We start from the raw sequence: 20814 nt of genomic DNA, 5'->3' as shown, positions 1-20814 counted from the left end.
TTGGGCCTCACTGGTCGTCCCGTCAGGAAACAAATTTGCTGACTGCTTCTGTTCAAAGCCCTCTCCTCTATGGACTCGAGCAGTTCGAAGTCGCACGCTCTAAAAGGAGGATGTGCCTAAAGGCACCAAACCGTGTCTTTCTTCTGCCTTGAAGCCTGGCTGCTGTTGCCAAAATGACCCCTCCAATGGCTGATTGGGTCGACCAAAGAACTGCCGCCGGTGGTTCTCGACTCACGATGCATCTCACACAGCTCAGGCCCGGTTGTTATTTGTGACGGTAAGCGAAACCACGAGCGGATGCTGCAGCTGGTTTCCGCAAATTATAGGACTTACTTTTTGAAATACAGGCTTGTTCTCCTCTCCCAACGTGTCAAATCCAGGGACTTTGACGAATTGGACATGCTCGGAGTTTTGGATTGTTCGCCGAGCAAGGCGGTCATGGAGGACCCACTTTTGTCCGTTTGTAGATGTGGGCAATCTTCCATTGTCTAACTCATGTAGTGGCCCGTGTGCCTTCCGCAGAAAGAATGGATGTCTCGTGAGTGCTCTTTCCCGTCTCTTATCTCTTGCTTCCCATTTTGCCTTTTGACATGCAGCGTTGTGTCCTTGCATTTGTCTGTTTTGTTGGTTGCCTTGCAAAACCAAAATTTCTTCGCTTAGGTGACCTGGCCATCCGCTCACTGTCTGTTCTATTCAACACCCAAAACACCGTTGAACCAAAGTGTCTGGACGAAGCCAGAGCCACAGACCTTAGCAAGGCGGCGCCGACTCGGCTGCCGCACTTATCCAGAAAGTTGGGGGGGCAGTCGAACCTTTGTCGCAGTCTCGCCTAGTCGTTTTCTCCATTTTCCTATTTGCATTGCCTTGCCCCTTTCTTTTTCCACATTTCTCCATCGTCAGTCGGTTTCCGATCGACCCAGACAGCCACGCTAGTGGATCATTTGCGTCAATGGGTCTTGCATAAGCCTTATGCCACTGCCCTTGTTGAGTTTGGGGTTTCAGCCGGCCTTCTTACAGTGTCTAGCTCCGCAGTGCTCGCCACTAGGCACCCGAACCGCACACGCGCCTCTCTCGAGCACACCTTCGGTATCGACTATTCCGCAGAGGAGGCGGTTCGCCACCAAAGTTCACTCTTTACAATCTTCAAACCATCATACAGTCACCGAAGCGACGTCCCACACGACTCGCCTCAATTGCGCCAGGCTTGGTCGTAAATGGTAGCAGCAATGGACGACGAAAGCTGGGCGCTGCTGCATCCTATCGTGGGTGCCAGCAACCTTGGCCTTGTCTTCCTACTGTCGCTCCCATCTCTCCACCAGCTTTGGACCAAAGCCCAATTCGCGCGGCGCAACCGCGGCGCTCAAGGCGACGGTGCATATGAGGTCGTCCCACAGCTGTTTGAGAGTGCAGACGGCAAAGCTACCGAGGCGTCTGTGGCAGCATTTTCCGATCGGCAGCCTCGTCTTGGCGCATATCTCAGCCTGTATCTCGGCCTTGCAGCATCCATCACATCGGCGATACTGTTGACACTCGTTACAGCACCACCCGCATCGTTAGACCGGCCTTGGCTTTTCGCGTTCGACAACTGGGCAGACGTCCCTGCATGGGCCTTCATCTGCCTCCAGTTGGCCAGCACCCCGGCCAAAGAACAGTACGACCAGCGGTGGGTGCTTTCTATCATCGCGTTTTCGTCGAGCGCCCTGCTCGTCGGCTCTCTCGGATACCGCTACGGCTACAATATTGTGCACATCCTGGCTGGTCAAAATGTGGCTGCCGAAGACGGGCTTGCCACTGGCACGGCCGTCTGCTGGCTCGTGCAAGTACTTGCTGCTCTGGTCGCTACCTTATGCTTCGCAACGTTTCCCCATCGCCCCGACGTCTACTACAAGGGCGACCTGGTTGATCAGCAACATGCCGTATCTATTCTCTCTCGCTTCAGCTTCAACTGGAATAAAATCGTTTTTGACATTGCCAACGCACGGAAACTGGAGCTTGAGGACCTACCCAATCTTGACGGCAACACTCGCTCATCCTGTGTGAACGAACGCTATCTCGCCCGTGGTGGCAGTGCCGGTGGTCCCAAAGGCCGTCTCTGGTGGCAGCTTCTGGTGGCGTACAAGTGGCCGTTGCTCCTGCAGTGGGCATTGACATTCGTTCGTTCGGTTTTGGCCCTGTTCCCACAGTTTGTCATTTACCAGTTCCTCGAGGGGCTGGATAACCACGAAGGGGGCAACAAGGCTGCCAACCCAAAACTCTGGGGCTGGGTTATTGGCATTGGTGTCAGCCTGGTCCTTCAGATCTGGATTGGCAGCGCACAACGCTGGCTCACATCGAGCCATCTTGAGGCACCACTGAACTCGCTGGTCCAGACTCTGATTTTCCAGAAGGCTCTGCGTCTTGACGAGGCTGCTGACCCCGGCCACAAAGTTGCCGAAGGCGATGGAAAGACAGGAAACAAGGACAAGAAAGGACCTAAAAAGCCAGAGGGCGACGTCCGCCAATCTGTTGTGAACCACATGAAACTCGACAGGTCAGTTTTCAAATTGGATGCTGTTAACAACTGCGATTTTTTTTCTAATTTTGTACAGCGGCCGTATGATGATTTTTTGCACATACAACTACTGGTTTCCTCTCGCTATTTTTAAGCTGATCCTTGCCGGCTCCGTCTTGATAAAGTTTCTTGGTTGGAAGGCGTTTTTCTCTGGCTTCTCATGCGCTCTATTGGTCTACCCCATCAGCCATGTGATGTCTAAGAAGTACGCAAAGATCCAGTTTGGCCTCATGAAGTACCGCGATGCCAAGGCCCATGTCTTGACTGAGGCGTTGCAAGGTATGCGCCAGATCAAATATTCGGCTCTTGAGCAGCTGTACGAAGAAAAGATCATCCAGAGCCGCAACGAAGAGCTGCGGCAGTTTTGGCGTGTGGCCAAGTGGATGTGCTCACTCAGCTTTATTATCAACACGGGACCCATTATGCTCTCTAGCATTTCTATTGCAGTGTACACGTTTACAACGCCGACCCACGTTCGTGCCTCGGTGATCTTCGCCTCTCTTGGCTTGTTTGACCAACTGGACGAGGCCATCGGATACCTACCTCTGATCCAGGTGTACCTCATGGAGGCTTGGACAAGCTGTGTTCGTGTTGAGAAGTACCTCAACCAACCCGACAAAGCACCTGTCGCCGACCAAGGTGACAGCGTAGTCTTTGACAACGCCACTGTGCGGTGGCCTCGCGTTGAGGATTCCGACGTCCCGGCCAACGGCGAATCGCCCGTACTAGCCGCAGCACCTGCTTCTCCTCCCCCTGAACAATCGTCTGTTACAGACAATGCCGGTACAAATGTTGCGCCAGAAGAGACGCGTTCGATCCTGCGCAACATCGATGTCGCGTTTCCCAACGGAGAGTTGAGTCTTATCACTGGCAAGACTGGTGCTGGCAAGAGCCTTCTCCTGGCCGCCATCCTCGGCGAGGTGAAGCTGTTGTCTGGTACTGTGCGAGTCCCAACGGCCCCGCCTGTCTCAGTGATCGAAAACCAGAACATCAACGAAAGCGATTGGGTCCTGCCGTCGCTCACGGCGTTTGTGTCGCAGTCACCGTGGGTGGAAAGTGGTACACTCAAAGACAACATTCTTTTTGGTATGCCGTTCCGGGAAGTCCGGTACCGCAAAGTTCTCCAAGCCTGTGCCTTAGCCAAGGACATTGAGCTTCTGGCTGACGGCGACGCAACCGAGGTTGGACCCAAGGGTGTCACGCTTTCCGGTGGGCAACGTTGGCGCGTTGCTCTCGCACGTGCTCTATATTCTCGCGCTGGTATCCTCATTCTCGATGATGTATTGAGTGCTGTTGATACCCACGTCGGCCGGAACATTGTGAACGAAGCGCTTTCCGGTGACCTTGCTAAAGGCCGCACACGAATCCTCGCCACCCACCATCCCGAAATGTGCATGGCCTACGCTTCCTATCTTGTACGGCTCGATAGTGGCCGTGTTGAGGGAGTGGAGAAGATCGAGCGCGACCAAAATAAAAGCTCGCCCGCGGAAACCTTTGCTCCTGCCGAGGAAGACGAGCCAGCTGGAGGAGATAGCAGTGGAGCAACGACAGGGGACGGTGACGGTGACGGTGATGGTGACAAGGCTGCCAATGACAAGAAGAAGGATTCTGAGGACCGTGAGACTGGCCGTGTCAAGTCCCGAGTATACCGGGAGTATGTCCGTGCTAGCAAGTCATTGCTCCTTTGGCTGCTCATTCTCGCTCTGCTGATTTCGAGTCGGCTGCTTAGCGTTGCCACCACATGGACCCTCAAGGAGCTCTCAGCCAGCTACGATATCGAACCGAGCATTGCTAGCCATCGGCTATATACTCAAACTGCTGAGCCTGAGTGGGATTGGCAGATTCGCGCCCCGGCGGTTACGTTCCTGCCGACAGTCTCGCAACAAGTCCCGGTTGATGATGACGCTAATTACCGCAAAAACATTATTTTCTGGATCACGGCCTATGTCTTGTTTGACTACTCCACCCTAATTGTTAGTATCGCGCAGCAGCTGCTTATCATGTTTACGGGCTTGCGTGCCTCGCGGGTTCTGTTCGAGAAGATGACGCACTCGATCCTCCGCGCTCCTCTTAGCTGGATCGATAAGACGCCTACTGGCCGTGTCCTGAACCGCTTCACCTCCGACACTTTCACTGTGGACCGGCGTCTCGCCAGTGATTTGAGTTCGTTCCTTCAGAGTGCCATTGGACTTGTAGTGATTATTGCAGCAAGGTTAGCGACATTCCTTTGATCATCTGCTGTTTCTCATTTGTCATTCCTTTGCTAACTGCCATAGCGTGTCTGTGTCGCCCTTTATTATTATCTTCGGTATTGGTCTACTTGTCTTGTATGCTCGTATCGCCAGTGTGTATATCTCTGCCGCACGCGAAGCGAAGCGCATCAACTCTGTGGCGCACTCGCCCGTGTATGACCAGTTCAGCTCCGTCTTAACGGGCCTGTCTACCATTCGCGCTTTTCACAGAACGGACTTTTACATGGACCGTGTCTTCGGCCTCATCGATAATTCAGCCAAGGCAAGCTGGGCGCTGCAGCTTCTAGCTCGGTGGATGAATTTCCGCATGGGCATGTTTGGCGCCGTGTTCGTAACGGCCGTGGCCAGTTGCATTGTCTTTGGAAATGTCGAAGCATCTTTGGCGGGCTTCGGACTTGTATTCGCTTTGCGCTACACAAGCTCTCTATCCCGGCTACTTGCCAATGTTACCAGCATCGAGCTCGGATTCAACGCGGCGGAACGAATCCTCGAGTACATCGATATCGATACCGAGTCCGAAGGTGGCCGCGATGTGCCTGCGGCGTGGCCGACCAAGGGACATATTGAGGTGGAGAACCTGACCGTCAGCTACGGACCATCCCTGCCCCCTGTCTTGAAGGAGCTCAATTTCGAAGTGCAACCTGGCGAGCGCATAGGTGTCGTGGGGCGTACTGGTGCAGGAAAGTCGACTCTTGCTGCCGTTTTCTTCCGTCTTCTCGAGTCGCAAGAAGGCACCATTCGGATCGACAACATCGACATCTCGACACTCAAGCTAGACCAGCTGCGTAGCCGGCTAGCTATTATTCCTCAAGATCCGTTCCTGTTTTCCGGAACGCTGCGCTCGAACCTCGACGTTGAGGACTCCATTGATGACTATGACCTGCACCACGTATTGAAGCGTGTCCACCTTGTCGAGCCCCAGGTCGAGGACGGCGCGCAACCTTCTGGGGAAGCAGCTGGCTCTATTTTCGACCCTGTTGCTAGGGCTCAACTGGTGAAAGACCACACGGGTGAGGAGGTCGCCCGTCTGCTGCCGTCAAATGGCGAGGAGACTACAGTCGAAGAAGACGCGGCAAATCCGATCGATGGGACGGTTGTTGCTTCAGACTCTGCAACCGACGTGGGCTCAAGGACACCCGAGGGAGAGAGCAGCGAGACCACGGCACAGGGCGGTAGCAACGGCAATTCCAGCGACGTCGATAGTGTTACTAAGAGCGCCATTGACGACGAAGTCAACAGCTTCACGAACCTAGCGATGCCCATTTCCACGGGCGGTGGCAACCTCTCGCAGGGCCAGCGCCAGCTCGTTTGCCTCGCGCGTGCTCTTTTGACGCGGCCAAAGATTGTCGTACTGGACGAGGCGACCTCGGCCGTGGACCGCGGAACGGACAGTGCTATCCAAGAGTCGCTCCGGCGGGAGTTTGCCTCGGGTGGCTGCACGGTGCTCGTCATTGCTCACCGTTTGAGCACAGTGGTCGATTTCGATCGTCTACTAGTTCTTCGGGAAGGTCGCGTTGCTGAGATGGGCACACCTCGGGAACTTATGGAGCGCGGCATGGCTTTGGACGAGAGGCGGGCCGCGAGGGCCAAGGAAGCGGCTGAGGCTGGCCAGCCGGAGCCAGACGAGGAACGTTCGGATAGCACAGGCGCATTCTGGGAGCTGGCCAAGAAAAGCGCGGAGAAGGAGAAGCTGCTAGAAATGGTTTTTGGGAAGAACGCTCCTGCCACAGATGCGTAGTGTGGAGATGTAGTGACGTACGCTCAAAAGGAGGGCCGATAGAGGCTGGTGGCCAGCGAGCCGTAGTAAACTGGCAGATATATAATAAACATGTATTGCGTAGCTTATAGTCTTGAGAGAATAGCAGAAGCAAAATGATGTTGTCCTCTTAATGTAATAAGGTATCTGACTAACCGATTTCGCTCGTGACTTTTTGGAAATGGGGAAGGAGCCTTTGCTGTACACATGTATTTCAAAATGCGGAAAGCGCAAGTCACTTTTCGATATGGTTGTCCAAGCACCCAACAAATGTGCGTCAATGCTCGTACCTGTTTGCCACAGTTGTTTTCATGTTCCCCTGTTCTCTCTCTCATTTATGTCTCCGGTTTAGTTCCTCCCTTCGTTAATATTGCAAAAGCGCGTCCGAACACCTGTCCATTTCCATTTCTTCGGGCATGACAGCTCTATATATTCGTCGATCCGGATGCTCTATTATCTACTTTTATGCACGTCTGTCTGCAACTCTCCAGCCCGTCTCTATATAGATTAACTCGTCCAAAATCTCGCGTTGCTGTAGAGGTACGTGAACATTACCATCACCCTTTGCAAGTGCTTTTGATACCGACCATATTTACTACAGCTTCTGCTTGACTTACCCGGCTCAGATGGCGGTGCAGCAGCTTGTCTATTGCATATTTGAGACATCTCGGACACTCTTCTGTCATGATGCGGTTCCAAGTTCTCGAGATACCAGCTAGATTGACAAAAAGACGCCATCTTTGCCGACTTATTGGATTGCACGTCTCGTCTCTAGCATGTACCAAGGGAGATCTCTTGTCGGCTCACTATGATAGATATATTTGCTCTGAGCAGGCTGCTGCCGGGCTATTTCGATGTCGACCAGCTATTTTCGATTCTGCGATATATCGCGACTACATGACAGAAATGACCAAAGCCATGTTGCTTTGAATCGACCCAAACATCACCAGCAAACAGAGCTCCATTTCCGGACAGCACGGCCTCCGAGGAAGCTCGACCATGGCTTTGTGACTTCCCGCCGCTATACGTGAGGCTGTCTAGCTTTGCTCGAATACTATCGTGACATTCCACCTAATCCTTGTTTCGGCTCTTTTGGGGCCCCTTCCCTTCATGTTTACTCGAACCCTGGACGTCATACTTGGATCTCGGGCAGTGCTGATCGCTGCTTACAGATTTCCAAGGACAATTTGAGGATATGTTCTAGCTCTTACTGAGACTGCTCTACAATACCGACAATACCAGCGAGATTCTAGAAGTGGTACCTTCAGAGATAACTCTTAGGCCAACGACAAGTCGTCATGCTGACCAACCTCAAAGGGATCGCCAATGCCTCATCAATAAAACAAAGCGAGCGACACTTCCGGCAGAGGACATCGACTGACAGTATTCTCTCTACGAGAAGTCCGACTTCTAGAGCAGCACTGTCAAGCAATGTGGACAAGTATCTTCTAAATCACGACTGTTCTATTTGACAACCAGCAAGCTGTTCTTCCAGACTGACTGCCTCATTTTGATTCAATGGAAGTATATCCATTTGTAATTACCTGTCGACGACGTAATGAAGACGTTCTGCTTCGACGCGGTTACTCTAATAAAGGTTAAACGAAGAGGACTCAAGTCTTGGAGACGCGCAGGTGTAGTGGCAAGGCATGTCGGATCTCTGGAGAGCCGTGCCTCCCTTTGCATACGAGGCGAAACGATTGCAGCCTCAGGCTACATCTTACTTCTACCGAATTTGTCGACAGATGGAAGCGGTTACAGCGCATCTGTATCGACGTAAATTGCGGGTACAAATGATGTTTTGATAATATTTACACCGATTAGCAACCGAGAGAGCAGTCGTTATTTGCAGGCCCTTCGCAAACCTTCCAAAGTTGTGCTTTCTGCCATAGCCTTTATCTCCCCCAGCGGGGTACTGAACTTGCCTCTAATTGAGGAAACAGTGACTGCAGTTTTGGCGGGAGCCTTATGTTGCCAGCTGTATTGGCAAGGGTTGCAAAGGTAAATGTGGAAGGAGCGACTACCGTCTCTGAGTCTCCCGTCACTATTACGCATGCGTCCCTTCCCTGCTGGTTTGATTTGCCAGTTTCTCTTTCTTCTCTTGTTTTAATTTTGAGCTGCTTACATCCCTGTAGTCTTCCGTTCTCGTTGTATTCGTTCTTTTATCTCGCCTACCAAAACAAACCGCCGATATGTCTGCCCAACCCTCAGCAAAACGCACGTGTCGACATTTGCAGCGTTCACCTTTGTTCACTTGGGCAAGTCCTACCGCTTCGGAAAACACCAATATGTCAACAAAACCGGCTTCTTGGGCATGCTGTCCAGAATTCACTCCTTTTCGTTTTGTCCCGCAACCCATCGCATCTCGATTCCGCCTCCTTCACCTCCCTCTGCTGACGGTTTTGGTCAATAGGAAGATAATACGTGTCCCGTCCTCCGTCATTCTATACCCGCGCCAACACGAATCACGATAGTCTCGTTCTCGGCCCATCGATGGCCATGAGTACCTCCGAACAAACGATATGAATCCCGTCGTCTATCAGCTGCAGCCCACAGCAACCAAGTTCTTGCCGCCCCTTACGCCCATCGCCTGCCCGTCAGAATCATCCCACCAGCGGCCTCAAAGCTTCCTGTGGATTTCAGTCAGAGTACAGTCACTAATATATGACCGCCTACGGCATTGTGCTATCATAATCCATTTCCTTGCTGCGGAACACTAATCTGTTTACTGTCCTGCGGACCATCACCAGCCAGAATGGCCAACCAGACGCAATCTCGAAACCACCCAAGACCATAATCCCCCGATATTCTCTGGCACACAAGCTCCTCGTGATACTAAATGGTGCCGAAGAAAGTGAAGTCCACACTTATGAGGCTATATTCTGTACAAGCTGCTCTAGCTCTGTCACGAAGGGATCTCTGGTGCACATATCGCCTTGGAGGTCGCGATATTGTGGATATGCACATCCGAGTCCAAGTAGCTACAGTTTCCAGGATGCTGCCGTCAACTTGGCCCCGCCCGTGCTCTTGCTGTCCTCATCTCTGTCTACTGCTTGCAATGTCCGCGTCAGCTCTCTATTGGTTTGTCGTCGGTTTCTTCTCGATCGCTCCTCCCAGTCGCTCTCACTTTCTCGCGCAGGAGGGAATGCTGTGATGTATTAGCTCCATACAATTTCCATGGCGACGCGTCCATTTTACGAGCAGAATCTGAAGTCATACTGCTTTCCGGCTCTCCCTGGGCTTATTCTTGTGTCGTGCGTCTGCCAGCACGGACATATACTTGTCTTTGAACGCCCGGTCTCAATTTTTTGTCCACCTGTGTCCATAGCCCGGACCGCCCATATCCCCACTTCGTCCTGGCGATCTACGGTGGAGGTCTGCCGATCTTCAACGGTTGACCACGTCCTTGGCTTTACAGAGCCTCTCCAATCCTTTGACGGCAATTGTAAAGTGTTTACACGACCTGGAAAACAATGTAAAGCCAATGGGAATCACATCACCGTTACCTCGAGCTACGTCTCGACACTTTTGTAGTGCCTATTGCCTCAATCTTGAGCCTAAATACTGTAAATTTCGCGTCTTTCCACGGTGTTTCTCCCATCTGGCTCGCCTAGCGCCTTCGCTACATGTTAAGTTCTTCGTGACTTTCTGTTCGGCCTGTTTGTAACAGACTTTCTTAGTCTCCTGTACTGATCAGCTGGACTACTTGTCCAAATAATCTCCCGCAGAGTCATGTCGTCGCCGATATCAGGAGACATTCACGACGGTGGCAATCCGCTCTACCGTAAGTCATAACAGTGGATGTAGGTGCCTGCCCGGCGAGCTGGGAGCAGTGCCTGAAATCTGGGTATATGATGACCATCATGCATCCCCTTTCTCGCCGTATCTTGCGCTCTCCTTCCCTCTTCCTTCTTCTCCCAAATAGGTCGTCACCGAAAATATTCAAGTCCTAAATGTGGCACCTGTCTGTCGCTGCCAGAACATCGTGGGCAGCTGATGGTGTTTTGACGCGTCGAGAACCGATCTTGTCGACTATGGGTGACGGATGCTGTATGTTTCTTTCGGAGTCTGGAGAAATAAATTGAAGCTTTCATTTGCATCATATAGGACTCCGTGTACTGGATGGATGGACAAATGCCTGATTGTGCCTGTTTCCGATGGAATGATGCGGCAAGTCGAGCAGAATGCACAAGCTGCTCTTGGATGGGGTTCGCGTTTAGTGAGGGACGATTACCATAGTGGGCCCGGCCTTCATCATGGCGTGCTCTCTCACTAATATCAGGTGTTCACGACAAGCCCATCCCATCGGAAAAGGACAGTGGTCTTTCACAGCACGATTATGGCTTTCTACATAACCAAAAAAAGGCTGCAGTCATCGCTGTGGCACCGAGACCACGGTACATTCTCCAAGATGGGAAGGTCAGGCACCCTTGCCATCGTAAACATGCTCACGTTTGGTTAAGGAAAGACTCGAATCTTGGTGGAAGGTGATTGGCAGTCCGCTGTATTATGTTCCGTTGTTTGGAATGACCTTGTCTGGGAACAATCAACGGGATCTACTTTGGTTGGCGATGTATTGTCAGAATTGAGTATACCACTAGAGGCATCGACAACCAACGGGATCGACTGGAGGCATCGTGAGACAGAAGTTGCTTCAGTAAAGGCTGGTGAGCTTGTCCTGGAAGCCTATAAGGCTACTGAATAGCAATAGAGCGCTTCGAGCGAGCTCTCAGTATGTGTACGACGAGTGCCATCCAAGTGCCGTCCATAAGCATGATGGCAGCATTGTTCGTCGACTCCAACCAAAGACGTGCCAAGCGAAGTTTCAATGTTGCTTCGGGGTCCCAGGCCAGATCTTGGTGGCACCTCAAGCGAGCCGTTCAACCTACAAAACGACGTCGATACGAACAGTCCAGAGCGAGCATACAATGTCTCCTCGTGGTGCATCCTCCTTTCTGTCGCCAAAGCTAATTGTCGTCATCTTGTCCTCCTCTCCTTGTTATTCACTCTCTCTTTTACTTTTGTTCCCATTTCCAGCCCCCGTATTGTTCCTCCCGCGCTTCCTCGAGCTTCCATTGCCTTCGGGTTGTCCTGTCAATGACGTCTCCTCTTTCCTCTTCCATCCGTTTGCCTCCTGTTTCCTCTCCGGCGCGTGCACCTTTTTGTTATTGTTTTTTCGTCCTCGTTCTATCCAATCCCGTCCACTCGAGTGGCTGAGGGCTTCGAGTCACACGCTCCGGACGCGTTCTTTCTGGCCGTTGGCCCGACGAGGTGCCGAGTCCTCTCCATCGTACCTTCCGTCTTTGATACCTGTTTGTGGTGATTCACTGTTTTGGCCAACCCACTCTTCGCACCTTCCTTGACAGAGGCCTCGACGCGTTTGCTGTTATTTTTCGTACCCAAGGCCCAGATATAAATTCTTGCTTTTCCCCCTCTTTTGCTCTTTTCCCTCTCTCTCCTCTACTCTTCTTTCTTCTTCTTTTCCCACCAAAAGCAAATTCTGCTTACTTCGATGCAATTTACCAAAGTGAGCTCACCCTTCCCCATCCTTGATGCACCTTCACACTCTTCTCCTTAGCATGACATTAGTCAAGCTGCTAACATTTGTCACCAGTTCTATAATTGCAATGCATATATCTCAATTCTTGACAGCGGACGAAGTATGCTTGCTCGTGTCCATCTTGCCTTCTGTCCTTACTACATTCTTCCAGGCTCGGCCTCAGATACTGACTCTCCTTCTAGTGGTCGGCTCCGGCCGACCATTCTCCGCTCCCCGCCAACTCTCCCAGAGATCTCGAGCGTAAGTCTGCCATCTACATAGGTTTCTTCTTTTCTCATCTTGCCACCGCCACCATCATATACTAACAAGGTCAACTTAGACCGGGTAATCTCGGGCCCTGCAAGGGACAGCGAGTCCCATCGTGCCCGTAGGCGCGATGCGCTCGCTGTGGTGGCTCGTGCCGCCCTCGAAGCCCTCGCCGACGAAGCTCCCACCCCGTAGAGTGGGGAGGAGCTTCAAGGCGGGCGCTCAAGTAAGTTTTCGCCTCTGCATCTCGACCCCAAACCAAGAATAGGAACCAAGTTTAACACACATTCTCTCTTTGCAGCGGTGCCCGAGATCTCTGGTGAGGCGGCTGGGGATGCTGTGCACGACGGCGGTAACGTCGTTAACGCAGGCATTCCCAGCCAACAAACGGTGCTCGTCCAACAGACTGCACCAAATCTCTCGTCTGGGGGCACCGTTGCTCACATCGTGAGTGGCGGCAAAGGACTGGATGCCTTGCCATCTTTCCCACATCATGTGGGAGGTGGCTTCCACTCACAGTGGAAGAGCCTGCCTTCTCGCTCGGCTGTGTGCGACAGCTGTGATCGGAAAAACGTTGGAACTATCCAGCGTTGTGTCGTTCCCGGTTGTGGCATCCAGCTCTGCAGAGGCTGCGCACGAGGCAACCATTCGTTCTCCGCCACCCACATTGTGGGTGATGATGTCTCCTGGGAGCCTCCCCAGCCTACTACATAGGGGCAACCCTATCGTAGACATGGCAGGTAGAGAAGTCAATCCTCTGGATACTAAGCACTCACTGACACCTGCGTGGCAGTTTGGAGGTGAGTGTCGATAGGTCCAGAGCGGTTGGCAACTTGGTGTAGTGGGCGAGCACCACCCGCAGCAGCGTTTGTGTCTAGGACCTCGCGGCGCTGGTTTCTTTATTTGAGTGATATCTCTTCGGCGTGAGTCTCTCTCGACCTTTCCACGGTCTTAATTTGGATTTATGCCATCCTCATTCTAACGTATCCCAGTTCCCTCTTCTGCAGTCGTGACAGAACCGACGCCTTGCCCTCAACCGCCATAACGCCAACAATGACAACTCTGCGTCAATGGCATTTATAACCCAAAGCTGCCAACCTGGGAGATACGAGCAGCAGTACCCGACTGCAATCAAGCTGAAAATACAGGGCCTGCCCTCATAAAGCGCCGCACTTGAAGGCATTGGGAAGGAGCGCAGAACATGGATGCGGCAGGATGGGTGAGGGTGGTGTATCTTTGGAAAACAGGGTACTACTTGGAAACAATTTGGCGGCGCTTGGTGATTCTTCTTCGTTTCCTTTTCTCGTTCATGGTCCGGCTACTCGTCTCCATTCGCTTCTCTTCTCTTCTTCCATTTTACGGCTGGTTTTCTTCGATCTACTTTACTTCTTGTCGCGCATATCTTCTCTCCACCCATTTCACGATGCACACGGGGAAACCAGCATCTCAACGCACATGAACCTCATGATCTATCATCTATTAATTTCGTCAATTTATTTCGTGCTCTCAATTATATGGTCAGATTCAGACACTGTAAACTACAGTAGACCTTTTCCTTGGGACATTGCATCGACGCCTGTAGCCAAAAGAATAAAGCTTTCTGGTTACATGTCACGTGTTGAGTATATTTTGCTAGTCGTTGAGCCACGTTCAGATGCATCTCAGATTCATCTCAGATTCCCCTGAAGCTCCTTTCACTTTAACCATGAATAGTGCGATGTTTTGCCCCGAAGCGTTTCAAACGTTAAGCTCTCCTAGTCTATTTAAAACACTATGATAACGGTAGCAACGTTTGCGTTCTTGGTTCTTGCGCTGATGCTTTTCTCGAGTTTCTCGCTATATGGACTTGCGATCTCTTTTGCGATGCCCCCTCCTGATGCTAAATTTTTATGTTTACGGGGATGGCCACTAACATCAAAATTTCCGTTTTGAGCCGTTCCTTTCTCGTGGGCCGCGCAGGTTCTAGGCTGTTACCCGATACGAGACGAGAACATAAGTCGATAAGGGGCAAAATCAACAATAAACACCGACCAAACAATACTTCGTATTCAAAGAGAAAAAGTCGTAGCTACCCCGTAACAATGAATATGGCTCACCGCTTCTGTCAGTGGGCTCTATTTCTGCTTGTCTTATTTGCGAAGTTCGTGCTAAAATGCAATGCAATAAGATGGAGCCGTGGATTCGCCTAACAAATTTCCAGGGTCCTTGTTGCTCCTTAATGCACGTAAGAAAGAGAGAAGGGTCGTTTTGCCCCGTCGACTACGAACAAGTGTGAATGCAAGCGTCTCTTCGAGTGCAAAGAATAGAAACCCTGCACCCTGTTCATGTACGGGAGTGTCCACCTCTGCCACCGCTCCGTTTTGCGCCATTAACAAGCCGAATCTACTTGCAACGGCGCCGGAACTTCTGTTGGAAAAGGAAGGAGACGAGGCAGGGAAAACGATTGACGATACAAGACCAGCAAATAATAAACAAAATAGGTATTTGCACTCCGCACGAGTGAGCAACCACCACAGGGCGGTCGATGCCTGCAGCCATTGGCTCGACCTGACCTTGTCCAAGGCAAGGCTGTCTCTATTAGCTGTTTTTATCTCGCCGTCTCTATGTGACTCTCCTCGGAGTGTTTGCTTCCTCTTCCCGTATCTTATGGTCTCCTCCACATCTCACACGTCCTCTCTTCCCGGGGGACGGTAGAACAAAAAGGCGAGGTGTTATGCCGTCTATTTATTCCGTTGTCTCTCTCTGTTTCCAATATCAGTTTCCATAACCCATCGTTGTTTCTCTCCTCTCTCGCCTCTCGCCCTTTGACCGTCGTTGTTCGATGTTCCGTTTCTTGTTTCACTTTACTTCCAGTTCTGCTTCGCCCATGGTTGCGGCTGACTTGGCGGACGAATCGAATCTGCACCACCCAAAACCAGAGATCCTCTACTGTGATTCTCACCGCCCTGCACCTTTTCCTCCCCCCAGTCCCCAACCCCTGCATTCTTCGACACACTTGCACCATCTGCTGCAGCTGCATCTGGCTGCTTGCATCATGAGGCACCGCTACAGTGCAGTAGGACATCCACACCATCCACTCACATACGTCTCTTGGGGCCGTGCAGGCCCTGTTGGGGTCTGGTTTTTCCTCCGTATGCGGGTGATCCGCGGTACATGTACGTCGTGAGTCGTAGTATCGTCAGAACAGTCAGGTGGGGTCATCGGAATAAGGAAAGACGGCCTTTTTTTACTCTTCACATTTTGTCGTTTCAATTGCTTGCCGTAGATTGTATCTTTCTTGCAGCCCTCATCGCCGTTTGCACCTTTCGTATGGAAAGCCTTGTAATTGTCACGATCCGTCTTTAGCCCTTTCCCTCTTTCCCTCTCTACTTTGCACTTTATCCTCTTTCGTTTTTCCTCCCTCTCCTCGATGTCTTCTGCTCTTTCCCTCGTCCTCTCCTCCCCTGTCCCATCGCTCCGTGGTCTCAATCATGTTATGTGATTGGCCATCGTCAGCGGTCAAGTGGTACCTGTGGATCCCTGCATTTAATTAAACTGTCATTATTGGTGGGGGCATGTGAATTGTCGAAACCGCGTATTTTCCGCGTTTTTCGTGCTCTTTTCGCGTTTTCGCGTCCTTCTGCCACTTTTGCTCCCCTGCCCGTCGTCGAAACTGGGGGTTTGTCCCCCTCCCCCTCTTTTTTTTTTATCTTCTCTTACTTATCATTTTTTTCTTGTCGTTCTTTTGAATATGTTATATATCGTGCGGGGTATTCCATATTTTCTGGCGGATGCGGCGGGAAATTGAATAATACAGTGAACGGTGAGCGGTGGGGGTATACATTTGCGACGAAATATGTCGTATTGAAATATGTCGTATTGTACGGATTATGTTGTATGTCGTTCGACATATGTGGCAGAAACCCCAATGGCGTCCACTTTTTGCCCGTTTGTCACCGCAAGTTTTGCCACGCCGCACACCTCTTTTGTACAACGTACTTTGTACGTTTGTAAATGAATATGACCTCATTGTCATCTGACTTTTAAATGACAAAGAGCCACCCAATCTCATCCGTTTAGGTCAGCCTTGGAGTTATGATTATAGCCAGGAGACTCTTACAACGGCAAAAGTCAAGGAAGTTTTGTCGAGGAAGGGCCGGCCTGGCGTGCTCACTGTCACCGTTCGGGTTAGATAAATTGTATACAGTAGATATGCAGAGCTACAGACGCATGGCGATGTAGCATCGTATCACGATATGCAACAGTGTTGTCAGACAACAAGGGTGGGCAGTATACTGATATATAACACAGTGTACGACGTAGAGACTATTCCATAAGACGATGTCCTAAACCCAAGGGGGCAAAACTTCACAACCTCATCGTTCACATCGTTCAGAGATTTTAGTGCTAGTCTGGTTAGTCAGCCTAAATGGATTGGTCCTCATATAGCTAGTAACTTGCTAGAATTTCCAACAATGAGATCGAACGCCCGGTTAGCTCAATCGGTAGAGCGTGAGACTCTTAATCTCAAGGTTGCGGGTTCGACCCCCGCATCGGGCTCAAATCCTGATGCGCTTCTTTTACAGAAGCACCATTCGAATTCTCAATTATTTTTTACCTTTTTTTCTTTTTCTTTCTTTTTTCTTTTTTTTTTTCTTTTTTTTTTTTTTTTTCTTTTTTGTTGGAATTTGGAACGCGATCGTTGCGTTCCCCCTTAAATTTTACTTTCTTCCCGTCGTCTTTATTTTTCATTTGCTTTCGTTTTGCATCTCTCCATTTTCTTTAAGCCGTGTTATTGAGGCACTTCTGCTCGACCGTCTAACCGGGTAATAGAAAAAATGGCCAAGATATCTTCCTTTCAAAGATACATTCATATAGGCACTAATTAGAAAGACATGTAGGTGTTCGCCAGCTCCATAAATTGGTTTTCACGTTTTACCGGGGAAAATGGGTCGTCGCGGCCTGCCATCTCATCTTTTTCATGCACGATTGCCGGTCTTTTCGGTGGATGGGTACGTCCAATAAATTGTTTCTGCCAAGCAGCACAGTAGCAGCGCAAAGGAATAAAATATGGCCACTTTTTACGAGTTTTGAGAAATCACCTCCAATTCTTTTGTAGCGTGGCAACCCTTTCCGCCTTCTCTTGCCTTCCGCCCTCGCACTTTCCGCCACATTCTGTCCATTCTGTCTCGGCGGTAAGGTGATACTCCAAGGAAATTGGTAAGGAGAGAGAAATAAGGAATGCAGAGTAAATTGAAAGGGCGAAAAAGTACTGCCCTTGACAGGGACAAATGCCGAAACCACCGTGGCATCTCGAGAGTAGAGAAACGACATTAGACAAGATGCGAGCCAAGACCGCACACTAAGACGGAAGAGGGTGTGTAGACGAGGCGCACTATGCGTGTCATGTGCTGGTGAACTGAGCAGCAATCCCATATTCCCTTGCATGCTAGTGGCCCAAAAGGGAACGCAAGTCAGATCGAAATGGTTTAGAGAATCGGAAACGCTAAAGAGGTAAAAAGAGGGATGCACCACAGGGACGGACGTTTGTCACTGTAGAAACTGGACCAGCGACGACGTCACACGGAGGTCAGAGAAGCACAGAGTGGGACAGACAGATGGGGCCGAGGGGTGCGGCAGATGGCGAACGATGGGGGCAAGGAAGACAAGAACATGAAAAAAAGGTAAAGAGGATGCGTCGCTGTGTCTATCAACTAAAACAGCAAAGGGTTGATCCAAATCGGACAAATCGAGGGCGGGATGTCGAATCCAGGGAGGAAATGTCTCGGTGCGGACAAGAACGAAAGGTCCAAAATGGTCCAAAATGGTCCAAAATGGTTCAAAATTGTCCAAACTAGACCAAACTGGGCCAAACTGGTACAAAACGAAATCATCTTGTTGAAAAGGCCCTCGAGGCCTAACAAGGCGAGGCTCTGATCCCCTTGGAAACGACAGGATCAGGATCCCTTCAGAGTTCGGCCGAGTTCATACAAGCTGAAAAGCAGAGACAAGACAATTAAGCAATTTGCGCTGAACAACCGCGATGTGACACGTCTTGCGCTTGTATGTCGTACCGTCGTGTCTATTGCTCCATTATGACAGTAGCGCCGCGACATCGGTATTACGAAAACAAACTTAGACGCCCAACAGACAGGTCTAATGGACGGGCGACGGGCACCACCGGGCCAGACCGCTGACAGCGCTCGACCTAAGCCAGTCCATCCAGGGTTCGATCAGGCGGCGCAAAATATAGACCTAAACGCCAGCTGAGGGAAAACGTCAGATCAGGACTGATCAAGACTTGTGTCAAAATTAATCAGAAACAAGGGAATGAAACTGCAAGGGAAATCGCGATAACCGAAACGACGATGTGTTCCCAGGTTAAAGATCTTTGCCGATACAAACGGAAAATAAAGCAAAATTTGACAGTTGCATGGCACTGTTTAGTCGCCCACTTGGAAAAATGCCCTGGTGGCGTTCAAACAGAGTATGCAGGTGCCCGATGCAGGCACTAGTACTGCAAGCCATTGTGCTTGAACTTCCTCACAGGTTAGACCAGTTCATGCAGGTGGCCGTGTAAGTCGAATTGCGGTGCAAAGTGTGCAAAGCATGCACAGCAAGCGAAGCGTGCAGTGCGGTGCAAGCGGAGCATGTCTCCGTCGAGTGTCCATGCCCGCGGCAGACGATGCACGAAATGGAGGCCTGTGCATGTATCGTAGCTCTTTCTCCCTTTCTATTTTTGTTTCTATTTCGTCCCCTCTCGCTAGGCGGCCTGGCCCCCTGCGGCCAATTCTGTTGTGTCTGCCATGTTTTGCAGATGGGATCTTGACGTGGCCTGTGCTGGCGAGGCCCATGCCCGGCTTACCACTTTTGATACTGGGAGAGGGGAGCGAGGGGCCGATAAGAAGATGACGGACGCAATCGATAACGGATGGGCGCATGCAAGTCACAGATGAGGTCCGACGTGGAGACCCAGGCTTGCTGGGGCTCGTGCTTTCTGCAGGATGCAAAACCCGGCCTCCAGAAAGGCAAAGGCCTGTCCGAATCAGCGAGCGGGATGAAAGTGAAATGACGAGATTGGCGCAAAATGGTGGCAAGCAAACATGGCCCGTTCGATCGACGAGGTCGAGAGCTGGTTCGTCCCCCATGTCTCTGAGATCGCATTGGGACACTCATGAAGTAATATACGATGAGAAACAAGATACGTAAAGGGCGCCGTTCAAGCTTGAGACATCGAAAAGCGCGGCATCTTCTATGGGGAGAGGGAGGAAAGGAATACAAGAGGGAGGCTGAAAGGGAGAGATGCGCCAGGGAAAATCGACTGACGAAAGGGATAGGACAAGGCCATCGAAATGAGCCGGCGGGCAGGAAGGAGGGGTGCAGGCGACAAGCACAGAAAGCGACGGCGTGCAGGTGCGCAAAGAAGCACAGAGGGAAGGCGCTCTTTGCCGAAATTGGCGAACATGGTTGGCGATCGAGGGGTGCTGTCGCGACAGCAGTGGGCAGACACGATGTGTCTTACGACGATGCCCAGGGAGGGATCCCGTTGCGGGAGCAGCGACCCAGACGATATGGAAGTCAACGAGAAGGTGCGAATGGGGTGAGGGACGGTGGGAGGAAGGTACCACACGGCGCAGCAGGTACATCGATATGTACTTGCCAATGTACCTGACAATGTACCCGACTTGTACCTGCCAATGTGCCTGGTCTTGTACATTCGTACCTGCCCATTTGTGGTACCTGTCCGCAGGAGGCACTCACTGTCGAACTCCTAGGTAGAAGGTACTTTCGGTAAAGGTATAGTGTCCCGCTAGTTGACAGCAAATTCAACGACTGGCTCAGCTAGAATGGCTAGAAGTACTATTCCCGCAAGTCGGAGGTACTCATTTCTCGAGACGGCAGCAGCGGTCAAAGCTTCCTACCGCGCCGCGCCATTGGCCGACCTGAGGTGAATCATGTGGTTCCACTTTTATCTCCATGCGCGCCACTCACAGTCCTCTCAGTCTTCTCTCACAAAAAAACCACTTTAACTTCATCCTCCTGGTTCTCGTCCACTCCCACACACCCACCCACGTCAACTGCCTCTCCACCCATCCCTGGCCGTCACATCCCTGTCGCTTTCGCGCGGTGGGCCCTCCCTTCCCCCCTGTCGCAGGAAACAGAAACGTGAATGATGAAAACGCCCTTGTTGGCCCCCCCCCCATCTCCCTTCTGTCTCTTTTCCTCCCTCTTGTCCAACACAGGGCGGTGAATCTGTCCATCTCGTCTCCCTCTCTCGCCAACAGTCTGTCGTCCAGGGCCCTACTCGCCCGTTGTCGACCGCCCGCCGCCACTACTACCCACTCTCCAGCTGCCCTTGGCCGCTGGCAACGTCGCCCTTTTTCATTTTCCATTTTCCTCGCAACGAGACCCTTCCTGCCGCCTCTTTAATTATTACCTCCTCCCCCCTTCTCCCCTGACCACGAATCCC

General features: G+C 51.3%; 1 protein-coding gene and 1 non-coding gene across 2 annotated transcripts; both read left to right on the top strand.

Moving 5' to 3' along the window:
- Positions 1 to 1226: 1226 nt before the first annotated feature.
- Positions 1227 to 6541, top strand: SPSK_08287 (uncharacterized protein; the record flags this gene model as incomplete). The annotated part of the gene is made up of 3 exons (XM_016734891.1): positions 1227 to 2530; positions 2589 to 4763; positions 4828 to 6541. 3 exons carry the CDS (start codon positions 1227 to 1229, stop codon positions 6539 to 6541), a joined length of 5193 nt encoding a protein of 1730 aa, XP_016587529.1.
- Positions 6542 to 16831: 10290 nt separating this feature from the next.
- On the top strand, positions 16832 to 16904 carry SPSK_11266. The gene has a single exon. It is a non-coding gene; the product is annotated as a tRNA-Lys (tRNA).
- Positions 16905 to 20814: the final 3910 nt, after the last annotated feature.

Source organism: Sporothrix schenckii (genome assembly GCF_000961545.1).
Source record: "Sporothrix schenckii 1099-18 chromosome Unknown Cont44, whole genome shotgun sequence".
Taxonomy (NCBI): domain Eukaryota; kingdom Fungi; phylum Ascomycota; class Sordariomycetes; order Ophiostomatales; family Ophiostomataceae; genus Sporothrix; species Sporothrix schenckii.
The sequence above is the reverse complement of the archived record's forward strand: the minus strand, read 5'-3'. Positions and strand labels throughout refer to the sequence as shown.